The sequence below is a fragment of the Podarcis cretensis genome (genome assembly GCF_951804945.1).
Source record: "Podarcis cretensis genome assembly, chromosome: 10".
Classification (NCBI taxonomy): domain Eukaryota; kingdom Metazoa; phylum Chordata; class Lepidosauria; order Squamata; family Lacertidae; genus Podarcis; species Podarcis cretensis.
Window position 1 is genome coordinate 17,462,204 of NC_137179.1, and position 20,011 is coordinate 17,482,214.

The following is a 20,011-nucleotide window of genomic DNA, read 5'->3' on the forward strand; positions in this document are numbered from 1 at the left end:
CTGTTTTTTCCTGTGCAGCTGGTGCAGTTCCTGATATCGAGCCCCTTTTCTTCTGAGATTGTTTTGCTTTAAGCCTTGTTACTATCTCTTCTGTTGGGCCACTCATATCCTCAAGGTCGTTCTCACAAAATTAGTTTCCAAGTGGAAAATCCCACTGTTACTTTTCCAAATGCAACAATTTCACTTGAAACCCTCTAGAGGGAGCATTCAATTGTATCCAAATGGCAAGGAAAAACAAAGGAGCAAGAAAGTATAACAGTAGCCAGTAGTTTCCAATGTCCAAACCGTAAACTCTCTGTCTTCTATATAGCCAAGATGCAACAGGGTAATCTAAAGTCCAGTAACTTTGTTACAAACAAACCCCCACTTTAAAAAGCTTTAAATGACAGTTCACATCCCGGTATCTTGTTTGGGCAGCCCGACCTGGGGGGGGGGGTTGGCAGTGGAAGGTCTTATTTTCCCAGTAATTTTCCAGGAGGTTAACAATGTCCCAATCCCTTCCCCCCTTCTCCTGCCTGTCGGGGGGGAAGTTTAAGTCCGATGTCAGTTTGACAGCTTAAAAAAATAGAAAAGTTCCCTTCAAATGCAGCTTGGTTTTCGTTGCTTTGTTTCTCATGCAGCTCAGGGAAGGCAGACTTCCTTAATTTATGCCTTTCCCGTTTTCAGCCAAATTTCTTATTTTAATGTCCCATCAATTTTTCAGTCTTACTCACGGGTGTTGTAATCAATTTCCAATTGCAGGAAGGAATCGGCGCTCTCCGTTCATGGCGACGCGGCTTCACTCCGCTAGCTGGGTGACGACTCTCAGCACCGCGCTTGCCCCGATGCCGCTCAGAAGCCTTTAAAAAGGCTCCTTCACAGTGCCGGGGGGCGCAAAAGGTGCCCACCGAATCTCCTTTGTTCACAGGCTCCGCGCCTGTGATTTTAGGGGTCCCCCGCTCGCCGTAGCGGGTAAGACCCGAACTAGCGAAGCAGTCCTGCCTCGGAGCTCGAGGCTCGGACCGCCATTAAACGCTGGCGCCGACCGGAAGTCGACACTCTTCCTTTTAATCTGCATTCAGGCTGAGCGTTGTGCACACGGTGCCACATTCCACATCCTTTATCCATCCTAACATTTCTTATGATGCATTGCATTCTGATGCTGTTTACTCCAAACCAGAAGATAACTGTGTAAGCAAACACACCCTGAGGGACAGCTCAGTTGGTACAGCATGAGACTCTAATCTCAGCGTTGTGGGTTTGAGCCCCACGTTGGGCGAAAGATTCCTGCATTGCAAGGGGTTGAAATAGATGATCCTCACTGTGGCTTCCAAGTCCACATTTCTATGATCCAGATGATTTGGAGCACTTTTAAAGTATATGACCCCTCAAAAAGAATTATGGGAACTGTACTTTACCCCTCACAAAGCTACCATTCCCATCATCTTTAACAAATTTCAGTTCCCAGGGTTCTTTGGGGAATGTTGTGCACATCAAATGTGTTTTTCATGTGCTGGCAAAGTGTACACAGCCAGAGGCAGTTTGGGATCTTATTTGTATGCTCCTTTCCTTCCTTAACATCCTTTGTGTGTTCATTGGCACTCAGAACACCCAGCTTCATTGGGTTAACAGATGCCTCCACATATTTCGTTTCTTATTTTTTTAAGATCATATGTGTTTTCACTTCAATACTACAGCCTGAAGAAAAGGTTTGCATGGCTTTTAGGCTTGCTTTTCCTATGTCTTACATTTACTGATCTAACAAAGAGGTGAAGTTTCTTCATTGAAGATTTCAATAAGCCTCTGCATTGCTTTCCTGGAATGCTAATAATAATAATAATAATAATAATAATAATAATAATACAGCTATAATGCTGCTAATTCAACAATGAAAGCTTCTGTTGTAGCAAAGGGCATACTGCTGAAAATCCCTGATAAAAAGTTGGCCAACGTTTCCCCGCCCTTCTCTCTCATTTCTTCAGGGTATTTAAGCACTCCCCTCCAATCGTGCCAACAGAAGACATTTTACAAAGCTACCATTCCCATCATCTTTAATAAATCTCAGTTCCCAGGATTCTTTGGGGAATGTTGTGCACATCAAATGTGCTTTAAATGTGCTGGCAAAGTGTACACAGCCAGAGGCAGTTTGGGATCTTATTTGTATGCTCCTTTATTTCCTTACATCCTCTGTGTGTTCTTCTGGCCCTTGGAACACCCAGCTTTCAGGCCTTCATAAAACAGCTATTTTTTATCCTGAGAAAGCAATGCTGCTAAGTCAACAAGGAAACCGCTGGTTTACAAAGGACATTCTGCTGAAGGTTACTGATAAAAGGTTGGCCATAGGTTTCCCCGCCCTTCTCTCTCATTTCTTCAGGGCATTTGCTTAGACAAGCCCCTCCTTTTGTGCCAACAAAAGACATTTTATTGGAAACACAACCTTCATTCTTCTCACTCGAGTATTTCCTTTCGCCACAAGAGTGTTGATCAGTTTCAGCCTGCAGGCAAGAACTGAACAAGCACAGAAGCAGAAAATGGAACTTAGCAAAGACCATGGCATTACAATGAATGATGGGAACAAAATCCCCGTATTGGGGTTTGGAACCTATACCCCGGATGCTGTAAGTAACACATTTAACTCTCAGATTGTAGTAACTTGTTTTTAAAGAGCAAAATGCCTGCCAGCTGCTGGGTGCTTCATCCATTGCAAAGCACAGCACGAGGTACCTCCCCTGATCTGAGAAGCCAATTGTGTATGAGAACTTCTTGTGTCACAGCAGCCAAGAATGCAACAGATGCCTTGCAGCACATAAAGCTCTGCTTCTCAATCAACAAGGGTCCTGAGCCAGCAGATTCAGGAGCAAATAATGTTTTGTGCAAGACTTGGATGCTTTGTAGCTGAGAAACAGTTTCCAGTGTGAATTGCTGCAGGGTTCAAAGTCCCCAGTGCAAAATGTCTAGTGATATTTTAAAAAATCTTTCTATAGAACTGTAAGTGCCCTCTGTTAGTTTTGTTGGGAGTAATAATATTATCCAAAATAACCAAGCATTAGCTATTTTGGACACTAACAATAAATATAGAATCAATTCTTTATCCTAACCATCTTCATTTGGTCCACATCACCAGCAACACAAATGAAAGTATTGGTGTCAATTCTTGTTTCATAATTAAATTAATTTCTAGGAATATCATAAATTTACCAAATAAAAGCTACCACTCAGTTTTTCAAAGGAATTTTCCTTTTTCTATTTTTTCCAATTCATATGTCTACTCCATTCACATATAAAGCGAGGGAAGAATCTATTTTATACAAAGAGATACATGCTGACGAAGAGACTTTCTCAATGTCTTCTTGGATATCTTATCTATTTCACAAACACTTAAACGGTTTTTTAAAAAGAGCATTCTACAAACTGTATGTCTCAACAGTGTTCCACTGTTTGAACCAAAATAACTGACAAGTTAATTGATTGCTCATTTTAAATCCTGCATGCCATTGGGTGGCACAATGTTACTTTGCACATACAATACATATAAATCACTTTTTCTACACGTTTTTTCTTTCTTTTTATTTAATGTGTCTAGACCCAGCCTAGCTGAGTCCCTGGGATTCAGGTCTAGTTTGAAAATGTCCACCGACACTCAGTGTTACTTTGATATAAATTTCTCTACTGAAGCAGAGACCTTGACTAACTTTTTCAATTTTTCAACTGGCAGATTCAAAAAAGTAAGTGTGAGGAGGCTACAAAGATAGCAATAGAAGTCGGCTTCCGTCATATAGATGGCGCATATGTATACCAGACTGAGGAGGAAGTTGGGCGGGCCGTTCGTGCAAAGATTTCAGATGGAACAGTAAAAAGGGAAGACATTTTCTACACTGGAAAAGTGAGTTTGGTATTTTTTATTTTAAAGGGTAGAATATAGTGCCTGCATCATGATGCAGTTAAATAACAGACATTATTTAACAAAATTGGAGCAAAATGCCTCTCCCTATTTAAACCTACCCGGATTCTGTGTTCATCCTCTGAGGCTCTTCTTTGTATGCCTCTTCCATGTGAGGCTCGGAGGGCGGCAAAACAAGAATGGGGCCTTTTTTGCATGGCTCCCCATTTGGGGAATGCTCTCTGCAGGGAAGTTCATTATATACCTCTAGGCGCCATGCGAAAATGTTCACCTTTAATGAGGCCTTTGGCTTATTAATATTCTACACCCGTTTTAAACATGTCTGTGGAAGGAGGGATTCCTGTTTTGTTGCTTCTGTTTTGACTATTTATTTGTGCTTTTATCTTGTGAACCACCCTGAGATCTTTTGATGAAGGGCAATATAGAAATTTAATAAATAAATAGTAAAAATATTATTTATAATCAATAATGGCTTAAAAATTGCTTTACCTCACCACAGCAATTCAAAATACTCTTCAGAACAATATTTGAGTTTGCCCTTAACACTGTGCACACCACAATAGTCATCTGCCACCACAGCTAATTTGCCCCAAGACCCAAAAACTTTATGGCTGTGTGAAAATATAAATATCTTTATATTTTTGACAGCTCTGGAGTACCTTCCATCGCCCAGAGCTGGTTCGGAAATGCTTAGAAGAATCGCTGAAGAAACTCCAGTTTGACTACATGGATCTGTTCATAATTCACAATCCGTATTCTATGAAGGTAAATAATTATTGATGTCATAATGCAAGTATTGAGTACAGTGGTGCCTCGCAGGACGAAATTAATCCGTTCCGCGAGTCTCTTCGTCTAACGGTTTTTTCGTCTTGCGAAGCAGCCCTATTAGCAGCATAGCGGATTAGCGCTATTAGTGGCTTAGCGGCTATTAGCGGTTTAGTGGCTTAGCGGCTTAGAAAAAGGGGGGGGGAGGGAAAAAACTCGCAAGACTTGCAAGACGTTTTCGTCTTGCGAAGCAAGCCTATAAGGAAATTTGTCTTGCGAAGCACCTCAAAAGACGGAAAACTCTTTCGTCTAGCGAGTTTTTCATCTTGCGAGGCATTCGTCTTGCGGGGCACCACTGTACAATATTTAAATGTGTTGGGGGAGAGCCTGCTAAAAATATTTTATTCCCTGAAGGAACATTGGAAATCGTCATTTCCTAGAGATGCTGACAATTCTCTGCTAGAACATATCTTAATCAAATAATAATAATAATAAAAAAACTTATTTATATCCCGCCCTCCCTGGCCAAAGCCGGGCTCAGGGCGGCTAACAACAATCAAATAATCCAACATTCTAAAAACATTTCATTATAAGTGTCAGGGACTCAGCGGGAGCGCAGGGAGGAGAGGAGATGGAAAGCGAGGGGGAGCAATCCGAGGGCAGCGTAGGAGAATATGACAGCAGCCCGATAGATTCCATGAGCCTCTCCAGCGAATCGGAAGATTCACAGAAGGGGGCGCCGATGGGCAGGGCAAGGGGCGACCCAAGGGGGACACCCCAGAAGCAAGGGGCCAGCGGGGACTCCCAGAGCACCAGTTGCAAATCAGGACCAGCTTCCCCACCAGAGCGTAGTGGGGGGGAGGAGTCCCAGGTGTCAGAGCCCACATATGCACCACCAGCGAGAGAAGATGAGTCAGGGTGGACCACGCCTCCATCGGAGAGCGAGTTAACGGTTAAGAGGAAAGTTGCAGGCTGGGCGCGCGCGCCAAGTTCAAAGGTACAGGCGAGCGGCACAGAAGGTAGCCCGGATAGGGAACCAGGTCCTAAAGCCCGCCGGAAGGAGGGGCAAGAATCGTCAGGGTCAGCGTCAGAGGAGTCGAGGAAGGATGAGACCCTAGCGGGCAGGAGGGCCCAGAGGAGAAAGGAATTTAGGAAGAGGTGGAGCAAAGCGAGAGTCTTAAACTGGTGTGGAGGGGGAGGAGACTCAGACAGGACTTCGCCGGTCTAAGCTCGGGACGTAGAGCTGCACGCTGCGGCTTTGAAATGGAGACTGAATCTCAATAAAGACTTTTGTACATAACTACAGCCTAGCGTTGGTCCTCTGTGAGCTGGGACCTGGAGGCAGCTCTGACAGTAAGTCCTGTCTCAGATTTCAAAGAACCTCGCAACGTGAGAGGACGCAGCGAGGGGCGAAGATTGGTGCTTCGCGAGCTCACAAAAGCAGCACAAGATGACTACAGAAGAACGACTGGCAGCTTTGCAAGAAGCCGTGGTACAACTTAACGCAGAAATACGAGCGGCAAGGAGGAGAGAAGAGGAATCAGATGCTGTCTGCAAGGATCTGCAAAACAGGTTGGAAATGTTGACTAAACAGGGGCCACCGGCAGCCAAATCAGAAGGGATCGGGCTCGGGAAGAGAGGGGGGAGCCTGGTGTCGCATTTCGATGGGAGTCTGCAGCAATATCCTAACTTCAGAGCAGACGTAGTTTTTGCGCTAAAGTTGCTGGAGAAGGACTTTAGAGATGAGCAGGAGAAAGTAGGCTTTATACTAACGCATCTCCATGGAGAAGCTAAAGCGTGGTTGCGCAATCTGTGGAGAGATAATGATCCAGCCCTCCAAAACGCAAAAGCCTTCATTAAGGCGATGGACGATTGTTTTTTATCGGAGATAGATGTCGATGTCGCTAGAAAAGAGATTCACGGTCTGAAACAAGGCAGAGCCACTGTAAGGCAATATCATTCCCGCTTTTTTGCATTGGTCAACGCGCTGGGATGGGAAAAAGATTCAGCGGCCGTCAGGGACCTGTTCTGGGAGGGGCTGAACGGGGCTGTGAAAGACGAAATCGCAAGGGGGGAGAGGCCACGGAGCACTCAAGAAGTGGTGCAGAAGGCGTTGACGATTGGTGTGCGGCTGGAAGAACGTCCCTGGAGCAAAGATGAAGGGCGTTGGGGACGCACGCCAGCAAGGGCACCTCCTTTCTTCCCCAGAGACTCAGCGCGCGCTCAATCCACGCCTCCACTGGGAGGGGGAGAGGAGCCGATGGAGATAGGTGGTGCCAAGGCTCAGTCAGCGACCAGAGCCCTCACACCAGGAGCAGCCAAGGTGAAGCCTCCTAGAGGGAACAGGAAGTGTTACATCTGCGAAAGTGCTCAGCATATGGCAAAAGAGTGCCCCCAGAGGCTCCACAAGCACAATGCAGCCTCAGCAAAAGTAACAGAAGCAGCTCAGCAGAGGGAACCGCAGCAGGGAAACGACGAAGTCTGGCTGGAAGCAGAGCCGCTGGGGCCCAGCCAGACGAATCAGTGAAGCAGTCCCCAGGAATCTTACAGCCCACAGACCCCCTCCCGCCCAAACCAGTGGTGCAGCTCACCGCAACACTCCAGCTTCCCAATGGGCTCACCATGGAAGTGCCTATTACCATTGACTCTGGTAGCAATGCAGACTTTATGGGGGTGGATTTCATCAAGCAACATAGCATAGCGCTCCTGCCTGCCACGATGCCCCTGAAAGTAGTGACAGTCGATGGAAGAGAATTGCTGGGGGGACAGGTGGTACAGCAAACGCCGCCAATGGTGATGCGCATTGGAAATCACCGCGAAGTCATCAGCTTCAACGTCACCCAACTGTCAGACACGCCCATAGTGTTGGGCATGAGCTGGTTGGACAGGCACAGCCCGGCATTGGCATGGTACCAGCGTAAATTGACCTTCTGCTCCTCCTACTGCGCAGAACATTGCATCATGACTAACCAGGAGGACGAGGGGCAAGAGGATGACCCACAGCTACAACTGGGCATGCTGCAAGCGGTACCCGACAAGTACAAGGCGTTTTTGGAGGTCTTCTGCGAGAAGGAAGCGGACAAGCTGCCTCCCCACAGACCCTACGACTGCAAGATTGACCTCCTGCCGGGGGCAACGCTGCCGACCGGAAAACTGTACTCCATGTCTGAAGACGAACTGCAAGAGCTCAGGGAGTTCATAGATCACAATTTGAAGCGGGGATTCATCCGAGAATCCAAAGCAGTGGGGGGCAGTCCTGTTTTCTTTGTGAAGAAAAAAGACACGCCCCAGAAGAGGCTTGTAGTTGATTTCAGAATTTTAAATTCGAAAACCAAGCCCACGGCTTTCCCGATGCCCAAGATCGACGACTTGCTCGCGACGGTGAGAAAGGGACGCATCTTCACCAAGCTGGATCTACGAGGGGCGTACAATCTTATACGCATGCGGGAGGGCGACGAGTGGAAGACGGCCATGTTCACGCCCTTGGGCACCTATGAGTATAGGGTTATGCCTTTCGGTTTACAAAATGGCTCCCACTGCTTCCAAGCCTTCATGCATCACGTGTTAGCGGGGCTCCTATACAAGAAGTGCGTCTGCTTCCTGGACGACATTCTGATCTTCTCGGAATCGCAGGAGGCTCACGAGAGAGATGTCAAGGAAGTCCTGCAAAGACTACGGGAGCACAGGCTTTACGCCAAACTGGAGAAATGCCAGTTCGACATGACGGAGGTGGATTTCCTGGGCTACAAGCTGTCCGACAAGGGAATCGCCATGGACAGCGCCAAGGTACGATCAGTACTGGACTGGAAGAGCCCGCGCAATCGGAAGGAGGTCCAGAGGTTTGTCGGCTTTGCTAACTTTTATCGCAAGTTCATCAAGGGTTTCGCTATGCAGACGGCGGCCATCACGGACACCCTCAGCTCCAAGAAGAAGAAGTTCATCTGGACGGACCAGGCGGAGCAGTCCTTTCAGAAACTCAAGCGTCTTTTCGCTTCCGAGGAACAACTGCTGCATGTGAACCCCAGCAAGCCCATGAGGGTGGAGACGGATGCCTCCGACAGAGCCGTGGGGGCAGTCCTGTTGCAGCGAGACCCGCAAGGGGATTGGAGGCCGTGTGCTTTCTACTCCAGGAAGCTCAGCAAGTCGGAGCAGAACTACACCATCTGGGACAGAGAGTTGCTGGCCATTCATGCAGCATTCAAGGCGTGGCGGCACTTCCTCATCGGAGCCAAACACACGGTGCAAGTTCGCACGGACCATAAGAACCTGGAGTACTGGCGCACGGCGCGGTTCCTGAACCAGAGACACATCCGCTGGGCGGAGTTCTTTGCGGATTTCGACTTCAGGATAGAATATATCCCCGGAGACAACAACGTCATGGCTGATGCGCTATCCAGGAAGCCGCAGTATCTGGAGGAAGCAGCACCGGTAGCGGCCAAACACATTTTCGCACCCAAGGCGTGGGCATGCGCTTCTGCCACAATAGACCTGGAAGCGATACGGCGCGAGCTGCGAACAGATTCCTTCGCGCGCTCCAAGATGGAGGAGGTGCGCAGCGGCACGGCAAAGGACGACGAGTTCCAGATACGCGACGGACTGCTCCTCCGCAAGGGGGCCATCTACGTACCGGGAGATGAACTCCGCGCGACAGTACTGCAACAGCTACACGACGCACCCAGCGCCGGACATTTCGGCAGGGAAAAGACGGTGGAATTAGTAGCCAGAGACTTTTGGTGGCCCAAGATGCGGGGAGAAGTCGCGGAATACGTCACGAGGTGCGACACCTGCCAAAGGGCCAAGCCAGTACACAGACCGCCGGCGGGACTGTTAGAACCGCTACAGACCCCGTCCGAACCGTGGGAGAGGGTAGCCTTGGACTTTGTCACTGACCTGCCCAGCTCGAGGGGCAAAACAGCAGTACTTGTGGTAGTCGACATGTTCACCAAGATGGCGCACTTCATTCCTTGCGCGAAGGTGGCCACAGCGGAACAGACAGCCAAGCTGTTCATAGAACACGTGTTCAAGGTACACGGCCTGCCACGGTCTATCCTGTCTGACAGGGGGCGCCAGTTCATCTCGAGTTTCTGGCGGAAGCTGATGGGGATCCTGAACGTCAAGGTCAACCTAGCGTCGGCAAGACACCCGCAGACCAACGGACAAGCGGAGAGGGTCAACGCCGTCATGCAGCAGTACCTGAGATGTTACGCCAACCAGCAGCCCTCGACCTGGGTGGACTATCTGCCACTGGCCGAGTTTGCATACAACAACACACAACACGTGTCCACGGGGGTGACACCGTTTTTTGCCAACCACGGGCGACATCCCAGGACCTTCCCGGGCTTAGAGAAAGAGGGGGAGGGGGAGCCACAGGGAGCAGAGGCATTGGCAGAGGAGTTACAGGAGGTCCATGAACAGCTCCGTAGACAGTTAGACCTAGCAAAACACGTCTACAAGATGCAAGCAGACAAACACAGAAGAGTGGGGGAGGACATACGGGTAGGGGACTGGGTCTGGTTAGCGGCCCAGGCAGTGCCGGCCAGGTCCTTAGCTAAGAAGAAGCTAGGACACAAGCAGTTGGGCCCTTACCTAGTCGAGGCACAGATCAACCCAGTGGCTTTCCGTTTGACACTACCGGAGGGTTCCAGAATGCACCCGGTCTTTCATAGATCGGTGCTAACGCCCTACAAGGCACCTCACAGGTTTCAGGAGCCAGGAACAGCTCCCAGTCCGCTTAGAGATGCACCCATGACAGGGGGGTCGCCGAGGGCGGGGCCACTCAACGAGGTGACGGAGATTTTGGACTCGAGATGGGGGGAAGAGGGAGTCGAATATCTCATCGCAAGGGAAGGTGCCCCGGCCAGCGCCAACAGCTGGGTGCCGTACTATGCGGTGGAGGAGCACTACCTCAAAGACGAGTTCCACGCACTCTTCCCACACAGGCCCATGCCGGAGGATTATTTTGACGAATATCTTTTCACCCCCACACTCTCAGCCAGTACGTTTCAGGGGTTCTCCTCGGTTGAGGAGACGGTTCCAGAGACTACCTCGCCGGAGGGGTCGGTCTCAGACTTGGGTGCGGAGCGCTCTTATTGGTGGGACACTCAACCCGAGGAGGAGTGGCGCAGGAGACTGCTCAGAGGGCCCTGGCACGCAGACTACCCAGAGGAAATGGGGGAACAAGGGGGCATGGACGGGTTGGGGGAGGATCCTGGTTTCGAACACGCCGGCAACGAGATGGAAGCGGAGGAGAGCGACGTCGATGTACCCGTCACGGACTGGCAGCATGCCAGGGGGGAAGACCGGTATCCGGCATGCACCCCCACAGCATTGGAGCACCCGGAACCCACGCCAGAAGAGGGGGAGGGGGAAGGGGGGGCTTCGAGGGGGGGATGGATGTCAGGGACTCAGCGGGAGCGCAGGGAGGAGAGGAGATGGAAAGCGAGGGGGAGCAATCCGAGGGCAGCGTAGGAGAATATGACAGCAGCCCGATAGATTCCATGAGCCTCTCCAGCGAATCGGAAGATTCACAGAAGGGGGCGCCGATGGGCAGGGCAAGGGGCGACCCAAGGGGGACACCCCAGAAGCAAGGGGCCAGCGGGGACTCCCAGAGCACCAGTTGCAAATCAGGACCAGCTTCCCCACCAGAGCGTAGTGGGGGGGAGGAGTCCCAGGTGTCAGAGCCCACATATGCACCACCAGCGAGAGAAGATGAGTCAGGGTGGACCACGCCTCCATCGGAGAGCGAGTTAACGGTTAAGAGGAAAGTTGCAGGCTGGGCGCGCGCGCCAAGTTCAAAGGTACAGGCGAGCGGCACAGAAGGTAGCCCGGATAGGGAACCAGGTCCTAAAGCCCGCCGGAAGGAGGGGCAAGAATCGTCAGGGTCAGCGTCAGAGGAGTCGAGGAAGGATGAGACCCTAGCGGGCAGGAGGGCCCAGAGGAGAAAGGAATTTAGGAAGAGGTGGAGCAAAGCGAGAGTCTTAAACTGGTGTGGAGGGGGAGGAGACTCAGACAGGACTTTGCCGGTCTAAGCTCGGGACGTAGAGCTGCACGCTGCGGCTTTGAAATGGAGACTGAATCTCAATAAAGACTTTTGTACATAACTACAGCCTAGCGTTGGTCCTCTGTGAGCTGGGACCTGGAGGCAGCTCTGACAGTAAGAATTAATTAAAATCAAATAGATGGCAACCGTTAAACAAAAATTCTGTGCAGATTGCCAGAGGAGGGAGTCAGGCTGTGCCCTGACCAAAGGCCTGGTGGAACAGCTCTGTCTTGCAGGCCCTGCGGAAAGATGTCAAGTCCCGCAGGGCCCTTGTCTCTTGTGACAGAGTGTTCCACCAGGTTGGAGCTGCAGCCGAAAAAGCCCTGGCTCTAGTTGAGGCCAGCCTAACCTCTCTGTGGCCTGGGACCTTCAAGATGTTTTTATTTGCAGACCGTAAGTTCCTCTGTGGGGCATACCAGGAGAGGCGGTCCCGTAGGTACGAGGGTCCTAGGCCGTATAGGGCTTTAAAGGTTAAAACCAGCACCTTAAATCTGATCCTGTACTCCACCGGGAGCCAGTGCAGCTGGTATAGTACCGGATGAATGTGATCTCACAGCAAAGACCCCATAAGGAGTCTCGCCACGGCGTTCTGCACCCGTTGGAGTTTCTGGGTCAGTCTCAAGGGCAGCCCCACGTAGAGTGAGTTACAATAATCCAGTCTGGAGGTTACCGTTGCGTGGATCACAGTGGCTAGGTCAGGGCGAGAGAGATAAGGAGCCAACTGCTTAGCTTGGCGGAGATGAAAAAATGCCGCCTTTGTTATAGCTGTAATCTGTGCCTCCATAAAGAGGGAGGTGTCGAAGATTACACCCAAACTCTTAACGGACGGTGCTGGCACTAATTGCACCCCCGCAAGAGATGGGAGTTGCCCCCTCAATCCCATATTGTCCCGTCCCAGCCAGAGGACCTCTGTCTTCGAAGGATTTAACTTCAACCGGCTCCCACGTAACCATCCAGCCACAGCTTCCAGACATCTGGTCAGTGTGTCTGGGGCCGAGTCAGGATGGCCATCCATCAACAGTTGGGTGTCATCGGCATACTGATTGAGCTTTTAAATAATTTAATTTGGCACCGAACGGGGAAGGTTCAAACAGGAAGTCCACCTTCCCTTTCTGTAAATAGACTGAAGCAAAGTAGTTGCTAACTAAGGTCTTGGAAAGTCTTACGTAAAGGATTAAAACTCCACTGATTGAAACTATTACCCCCCTTGGAAGTAGGGGAAGAGGGGGGGAATTTTGATCAAGTGAACCTGCAGGAGAAGGTGAAAAATTAAAAATCGAAGCATCATGTCTCTGAACCTGGGAACGGTTTGCAAAAAGTCCATCGATGGTAAACAGGACAAATTTGACAGCTAGCTCTAAAAGAAAGACATTGTTTCCATTGTCCGCTTCTGCGCTTAAAAAGAAGAAAAGGTAACTGGAAATTGTTACTAATTTACTTCTGGAATTGTGCTGGAAAGGATTGACAAATGGAGACTGTCCTCCTCTAGAGGGAGTTTTGGGACATTGTTACAAGAGTGCAGCTGGGAAATTGGCCTTAAGATAAAGACTGTGAGAAACCAGTTCTGACCTTGAACATCTTAAGAATGTCGGCTAAGGAAGAAGTAGCGTCTGTACTGAATAGGACAATTTATCTGTTGGGAAAGCTGCATAAACAGATAGATGTCATGGCTACTAATATTGATATTTTGGGAACAAAAGTGGGCATCAGTATAGAAGTTGGCAAGAATCCGGCACAGGAATCTTTCTTAACTGAACAAACTGATGAATCAGAGAAGGAGAAAGTTGCTGTTGTTGAGTATAAAGCAATACAAGGGGGAGCCTTAACCCTACAGAGGCAAATGGAGGATTACAAGTTGAGGCCTTATATGACTGTAATTAGGAGAAGCCAGTTTTTGAAGATGGGAGCCTGGCCTGATTTGGAAAAGGAAAGGTGGAGAGATCCCCTTATGCAGGGATCAAATGACTTTTGGGATATGAATTTGAGCCAGGAGGAGATTGGAGCTTTTGAGGCCTTTGGACTTGGAAGAATTGTGAAACAAGATTTGGAATACTTGATGGGCCCTAGCCTTAACTATGGAAATCTGGCAGACCTGTTAAGAAGGAATATAAGCATCGTTGGGTTGGAGCTCCCCCGAGATCTGCTTTTTAGCACCAAAGATTATCAAGAAGATCGGCAGATGGGACATGAAGAAGAGTTAAGAGCCTCGGATATAAGATCTCCAGGTTGATGGACGGTTGGAGGTTGATGGAACTGACGGCAGGGGCCGAGACCGGGGAGGGGAGATGGTGGAAGAAAATTGGGGATTTAAAGTGTATATATGGAGATTTTAAAAAATTTAATGAGAGATGGAAAAATCGTGGAATGAAATTTTTATGACCCTAGGGGAAATGTCTTAAGAGATTAAGTTCAAATACATTAGTTTTAATGAGAAATAAGATTAAATAAAGTAAAAATGGATGGTTAATTGGTGAAAGAAGAGAATGTAAAATTACAGTATATTAAGATAAATTATTAGGATAAAAACAAAGATGAAGGATTTGCTGAAATATCTAACTGAACTAGAATACAAAGAGGGGAGGTGTGAGGAGGTCAAGGAAATAAGCTAAGAAAGAAAGTTATGTAAAGGTTTGATTTGTTCTTTTTTTGATTGTATGCATTTTCTTTTCTTTTTTGTCTGTTATCATTTTTTTTTCTTTGATGTGACTTGTTTTTATGTATTGTTTTCTTTTCTTTTTTGTTTAATTGGGTGTGGTTTTTTGCTATTTTTTTACTCATGTAACTTTTAAAATCTTAATAAAAATCTATTTTAAAAAAAAGCATCGGGGAGAGAATCGCACCCTGAGGCACTCCACAGACCAAGGAGTGGCGTGATGACAATTCCCCCCCAAGCACCACCCTCTGTCCCTGACCAGAGAGAAACGAGCGCAGCCATTGAAGGACTGTGCCCTGGATCCCCACGTCGGCAAGGCGGTGGTCCAGGAGTTCGTAATCGACTATGTCGAAGGCTGCTGACAGGTCTAGAAGGATCAGCAGCCCCGACCCGCCTCGATCCAGCTGCCTGCGGAGATCATCTGTTAGGGCAACCAGAGCCGTCTCGGTCCCATGACCAGTGCGGAAGCCGGACTGGAATGGATCCAGAGCCAATGTTTCATCCAGAAACCTGCCAAGCTGTTCAGCAACCGCTCTCTCAATCACCTTGCCCAGGAATGGAAGATTCGAAACCGGGCAGTAATTGGATAGATCTAAGGGATCTAATGATGTTTTCTTTAAGAGTGGGCACACCACTGCCTCCTTCAGTTCCCCTGGGAATATCCCAAAGAATGATCAATCCCAGATTTTGGGGGAGAAACATGCCAGTTAAAGAACACCTTTGCATATAATGATTACATTAACCACATAGGCATAATACGGAAGAAATCATGTGCAGAGCAGGACTTGTCGAGGGAGCAAGGGAAGAAAAATGGGTTGGAGAGATGGGGAGACAGACCTGTGCTTGTTACTTGTGTTTCCCACAGATCCCTGCACTGTGGTATCAACCTTTGCAAGGTGAACTCCCTTTTTTATCACTGTCCATTAGTATTAGATAGTATTACAGAGATAAGAGAACTTCTAGGCCCGACCTGCACTTATTCCCTCTGCCTCCTTCTTTTCCAGCCTGGACCAGATTTACTTCCCATGGGAGAAGACCAAAAAATTATTTTTGACAACGTAGATCTTCGGCAGACATGGGAGGTAGGTGCCTGGGATAAGGAAATCCAGCCCTTGAGTCATTCAGATACAGAGCACAGTAGCCTTCCACCAGAGGAGGCATGTCCAGAACAATGACTCACACAGTGGCTCCTATGAGAGCTGGTGAACTATAAGACTCCAATCTTAATCTGGAAAAAAATGTGGCCTCAGCTATTCAACAAACACCACTCAACAAACATATTGTGCTTTCTTTGCCAGGCAATGGAGGCGTGCAAAGATGCTGGCTTGGTGAGGTCCATCGGAGTGTCCAACTTCACCCGTAAGCAGCTGGAAATGATCCTGAACAAGCCAGGATTGAAATACAAGCCAGTGATAAACCAGGTCAAGTGTGATTGCTTTTTTTAGTGGTTTGTACCAAGCACAGTTGAAAGCTTCTTTATTTAAGCTCTTTTGTGAGAGGACCTTTGTTTGGATGAACACAGCCATTCCCTTTAAAAACTTGCTTAAGGCTATAAGGTTGCACATCCAGCCACAAGAAGATATGGTTGTGAGTTGTGGGGTGGACTCCCCTAAATTCCTGGAACCAGTAATGGGTTCTCATTTAATCAGCTTCTGAATCCTCAGACAGAAGAAAGTGTGGAGAAGTCCTAATGTTGGAAACAAGCATCTCAGGTAGAAGGAGGCCTTCAAGCAGTCAGGGCCCACACAGCCTCTTGTAGGGACTCTGGAAGTTCTCAACTGGGGAGTGAAGGGCTTTTGAGTTAGGCATCTGGGCAAAGCTGTTGCACCCAGCAGCCCAGATTCACCTGAAGATATGGTTGTGAGTTGTGGGGTGGACTCCCCTAAATTCCTGGAACCAGTAATGGGTTCTCATTTAATCAGCTTCTGAATCCTCAGACAGAAGAAAGTGTGGAGAAGTCCTAATGTTGGAAACAAGCATCTCAGGCAGAAGGAGGCCTTCAAGCAGTCAGGGCCCACACAGCCTCTTGTAGGGACTCTGGAAGTTCTCAACTGGGGAGTGAAGGGCTTTTGAGTTAGGCATCTGGGCAAAGCTGTTGCACTCAGCAGCCCAGATTCACTTGGAAATTGGTGTATATCTTATAACCAATGAGACCGAAGTTTTTTGAGACCCTGATAAAGAAGCGTCCCAGATGATATAGTGCAAGCTTCCTTAACCTCAGCCCTTCCAGATGTTTTTGGCCTACAACTCCCACGATCCCTAGCTAGGAGGACCAGTGGTCAGGGATTATGGGAATTGTAGTCTCAAAACATCTGGAGGGTCGAGGTTGAGGAAGCCTGATATAAAGGCATCTTCTCACATTGATGGAAAGCCAAGTAAATCCCCCATCAGGCCTTTTTGCTCAACATAGAAAATTCAGAGACTGAGTGGACAGAAATAGAGACACTGCAGGCAGGACACTGTGCCCAGGACATTACTTCTTTGGATAATGACTCAACAGGGCTAGAGTGACAAAACACACCTTAAGAAACAAAACACACCTTAAGAAAAGTAACACTGGGATATTTCAAAAAATAATAGCATGCTTCTGCTTTTCTGCCTTTCCTTTATTTCACTGTATTCTTTGTTTCATCTGAATTCTCACTTTGGGGTTGTGTTGTGGGATTTTGAATCTGCAGGTTGAATGCCATCCTTATCGGAACCAAAGCAAGCTGCTGGCCTTCTGCAAGTCAAACAATATCATCCTGGAAGGATATAGTGTCCTGGGATCCCAAAGGGACCCAAGATGGTAAGAGATGAAGCCAAAATGTTTGGGGACCACCTATGCCGACTATTCCCCAGCATCTACAGCAGCTCTTTAGGTTGCATTCTGGGCCCCACAATTAATAAAGAGCACTGTGGTGAATACCAGCATCAGGACCTTTTCTGTAGTGGTCCCACAATTGGGGAAATCATTCCACAAAGAGATCTACAAAGCTCTTCCCTTCCCATTTTAGACATTCTCAGATACCTTCCCATTGCTGAAGTGTTTTTTTATATATATAACTGCTTGACTTCTCCCAAACGTATGTTTTTAAATGTTGCGGGCATGGAGCTATTTAATAATTTCTGCTTCTGAAATTTTCTTCTGTTTTTCAATCATATTTACATTATCTTTTATGTTGCTTTATGCAGTGGAATGGCAGGGATGAAAGGACCCTGCATCCAGGCTTACATTTACTGTAAATAATTATAGCATTTCTCTTTTTACATAGCTTGTTTCGTGTGTCTCAGAATTTTGAATTGTATTGTTTTTATCTATATTGGAAACTACTTAAATGCTTATTTTTAACAAGTGGGACCAGCAAGAAATATTGAGTTCTCCTTCAAAACAATGAGCTGTGCATTCTTCCAGAATCCTCCATTTCATTCAAACATCAACTCTCCAACAGGCACACAGGATTCTTTGGGCCTTTCTTTCCTGCCTTAGGTGTCCCCCCCCCCCCCAATACTGATTGTACTTAAGCAAAGAAAAAACCTCCCTTTTGTGCACAGATGCTACCATTTTGCCTACAGAATAGTCCATATGCAACGTATGAGTTTGCGATTTATTGGTGGAGGGGGTAGAGCACGATACTAAAAACTTATATGAGTTCAAATCCACTAACCAAGCTTTAAATACAAAATATTTAGTGTATATTGCATGGACTAAGCCAATACTGTATTAATTTTAGAGTGAGATTTATATATTTTGGACACCAGAAACACACCTTCTCTCCATGTTGGTTTCCGGCAGGATAGATCAAAACACTCCTGTGCTGCTTGAAGATCCTCTGTTAGTTGCGATCGCCAAGAGGTACAACAAAAGCCCAGCTCTCGTGGCTATTCGCTACCAACTGCAGCGCGGCCTGGTGGTCCTGGTGAAGACCTACACCAGAAAGCGAATTGAGGAAAATGCCCAGGTAAAGCAATATATATTAATCCAATTTAAAAACAATACCGAAAAAGCACGTCACTTGGACACTGTGATCTCACGGGTCACATGACACATGCAGGAGTATGGGAGGGAAGATGCACATCTTGGTTTGGGGACTCAAGAAGTTGGAGGAGTTTCCAGCAATGGGTATTCAGAAGAATCACTGCCTCTGACTGTGATTTCAGAGTGCAACCATCATGACTAGCTTCCATTGGTATTCTTATCTACCATGAATTTGTCTAATGTTTAAAGCCATCCAAGTTGGTGGCTGTCACTGTCTTGCATGGAAGCATGTTCAGTAGTTTTGCTATGGACTGCATAAAGAAGTACTGAACTACATTCACTGGAGTATGACTTCCCTCATCCCTGACCATTGGACATGATGGCTGAGACTGATGGGGAGTTGGAGTCCATCCACATCTGGAGGGGGGCACAGTTTCCTGACTCCTGTTCTATTGCAAACCTACATTACTATGCATATAAAATTCCCTCAGTGGGAGGACATCTGGACTGAAGCTGTTGAATGAAGGAAATAAACTTTGGAAGGTGGTAGCAAAGTTCGCTTTGGTTTCTCTGTTGCTGGAAAAAGGTGCACAGCTCTGAGATGCAAAAAGAAGGCATGAGGGAAAAGGGCTCAGCATTTATTTTTTCTCTTCCTGACAGGCATTTACTTTCCAGCTCTCTGAGGAGGATATGAAAGCCATTGATAGCCTTCACAAAAGCATGAGCTTTTTAAAAGCAGAAATGTAAGTCACATTTATATAGTAAGCATATAAATACATAAAAGTGGTGCACGCAAGAATTCACACTGCGAGAGCAAAAGGAAGAAAATATCTGGTATCCATCTCTTCTCTTCATAGAGAATAAGGTGAAACTATAGAAGGAATTACTGTGGAGACTTTGTACGAAAGCCCCATGCATTGTTGGAGGGGGGGTGCATTTTGAATTTCAGCCTCCCAGATATTCATCAGAGCGGGCATTTGGTTGCAAACTCGAGGTGATTGCCATGTACCATGTGAAATGGTCTTATGAGGCAATGGCTGGCAACAGATCAAAGTGTGTTGCTTGTGCATCTTCCACACCCTGAGTGTTGACTCTCTTTTCTTTTGTTTCAGATTTGCTGGTCACCCACAGTATTACCCGCCAGATGTGGAATAAGGACCCGTCTCCCATCTCCAATTTATCCCCTTCTGAACCTGGGTTCTTTTGCAATCGATAACATTTGTTCTAACTTGGGGTGGGCAAATCTGTCAGTATCCGTTCCTCCCAGCAACCCAGCGTCTCATTTTCCACTCTGCAGTTCCTCACATCTCCACATCAGTTTAGGATTTTTGAAAATCTCATGAAAATTCATCAGTGCAAATTTCTCCTACCATCCACATTTTTCTTTGCACTTTTGGCTAAACTAAAGCATGTATTCTGTAACTGAACAACTGCATCACAAAATTCAGAGAATTGCCACTTTCTTTTGGATAACTACATTTCAATTTGCATATTGGTTCAAGAAGTGTGAGCGATTAAAATGACCTTACTACCTAAATTACTCTTCCTATTTCAGAATATACCGATAATTAGAGGAACCTCAATATTCAAAGAATGGCAGAGATTACTTTCTAAATTCATTTGGCAGGGAAAGAGACCAAGAATCAGATTTAAATTGCTCACAGACCAAAGAGATAGGGGTGGCCTTGCGATTCCAAACTTGAGGTTATATTACGA

At 47.3% G+C, this 20,011-nt stretch overlaps 1 protein-coding gene across 2 annotated transcripts; it reads left to right on the forward strand.

Annotated features, from left to right (window-relative positions):
• The first annotated feature begins 2,268 nt into the window (after nucleotides 1-2,268).
• On the forward strand, nucleotides 2,269-19,804 carry LOC307225160 (aldo-keto reductase family 1 member C3-like). Of its 2 annotated transcripts, none has more exons than XM_079992991.1 (9): nucleotides 2,269-2,597; nucleotides 3,710-3,862; nucleotides 4,529-4,645; nucleotides 15,342-15,419; nucleotides 15,636-15,758; nucleotides 17,016-17,125; nucleotides 18,113-18,278; nucleotides 18,956-19,038; nucleotides 19,408-19,804. In XM_079992991.1, exons 1-9 carry the CDS (start codon nucleotides 2,511-2,513, stop codon nucleotides 19,448-19,450), a joined length of 960 nt encoding a protein of 319 aa, XP_079849117.1. In that variant the 5' UTR covers nucleotides 2,269-2,510; the 3' UTR covers nucleotides 19,451-19,804. The 2 variants fall into 2 exon arrangements, with proteins under 2 accessions (XP_079849117.1, XP_079849116.1); XM_079992990.1 differs by having other exon boundaries at nucleotides 2,271-2,597; nucleotides 3,695-3,862.
• Nucleotides 19,805-20,011: the final 207 nt, after the last annotated feature.

Coding starts and splice junctions, on each gene's coding strand:
- LOC307225160 (XM_079992990.1), top strand. CDS start 2,511: ATGGAACTTAGCAAAGACCATGGCATTACAATGAATGATGGGAACAAA. Junction 15,759..17,015: donor ACAAGCCAGTGATAAACCAG/GTCAAGTGTGAT, acceptor TTGAATCTGCAG/GTTGAATGCCATCCTTATCG. Junction 17,126..18,112: donor TCCCAAAGGGACCCAAGATG/GTAAGAGATGAA, acceptor GGTTTCCGGCAG/GATAGATCAAAACACTCCTG.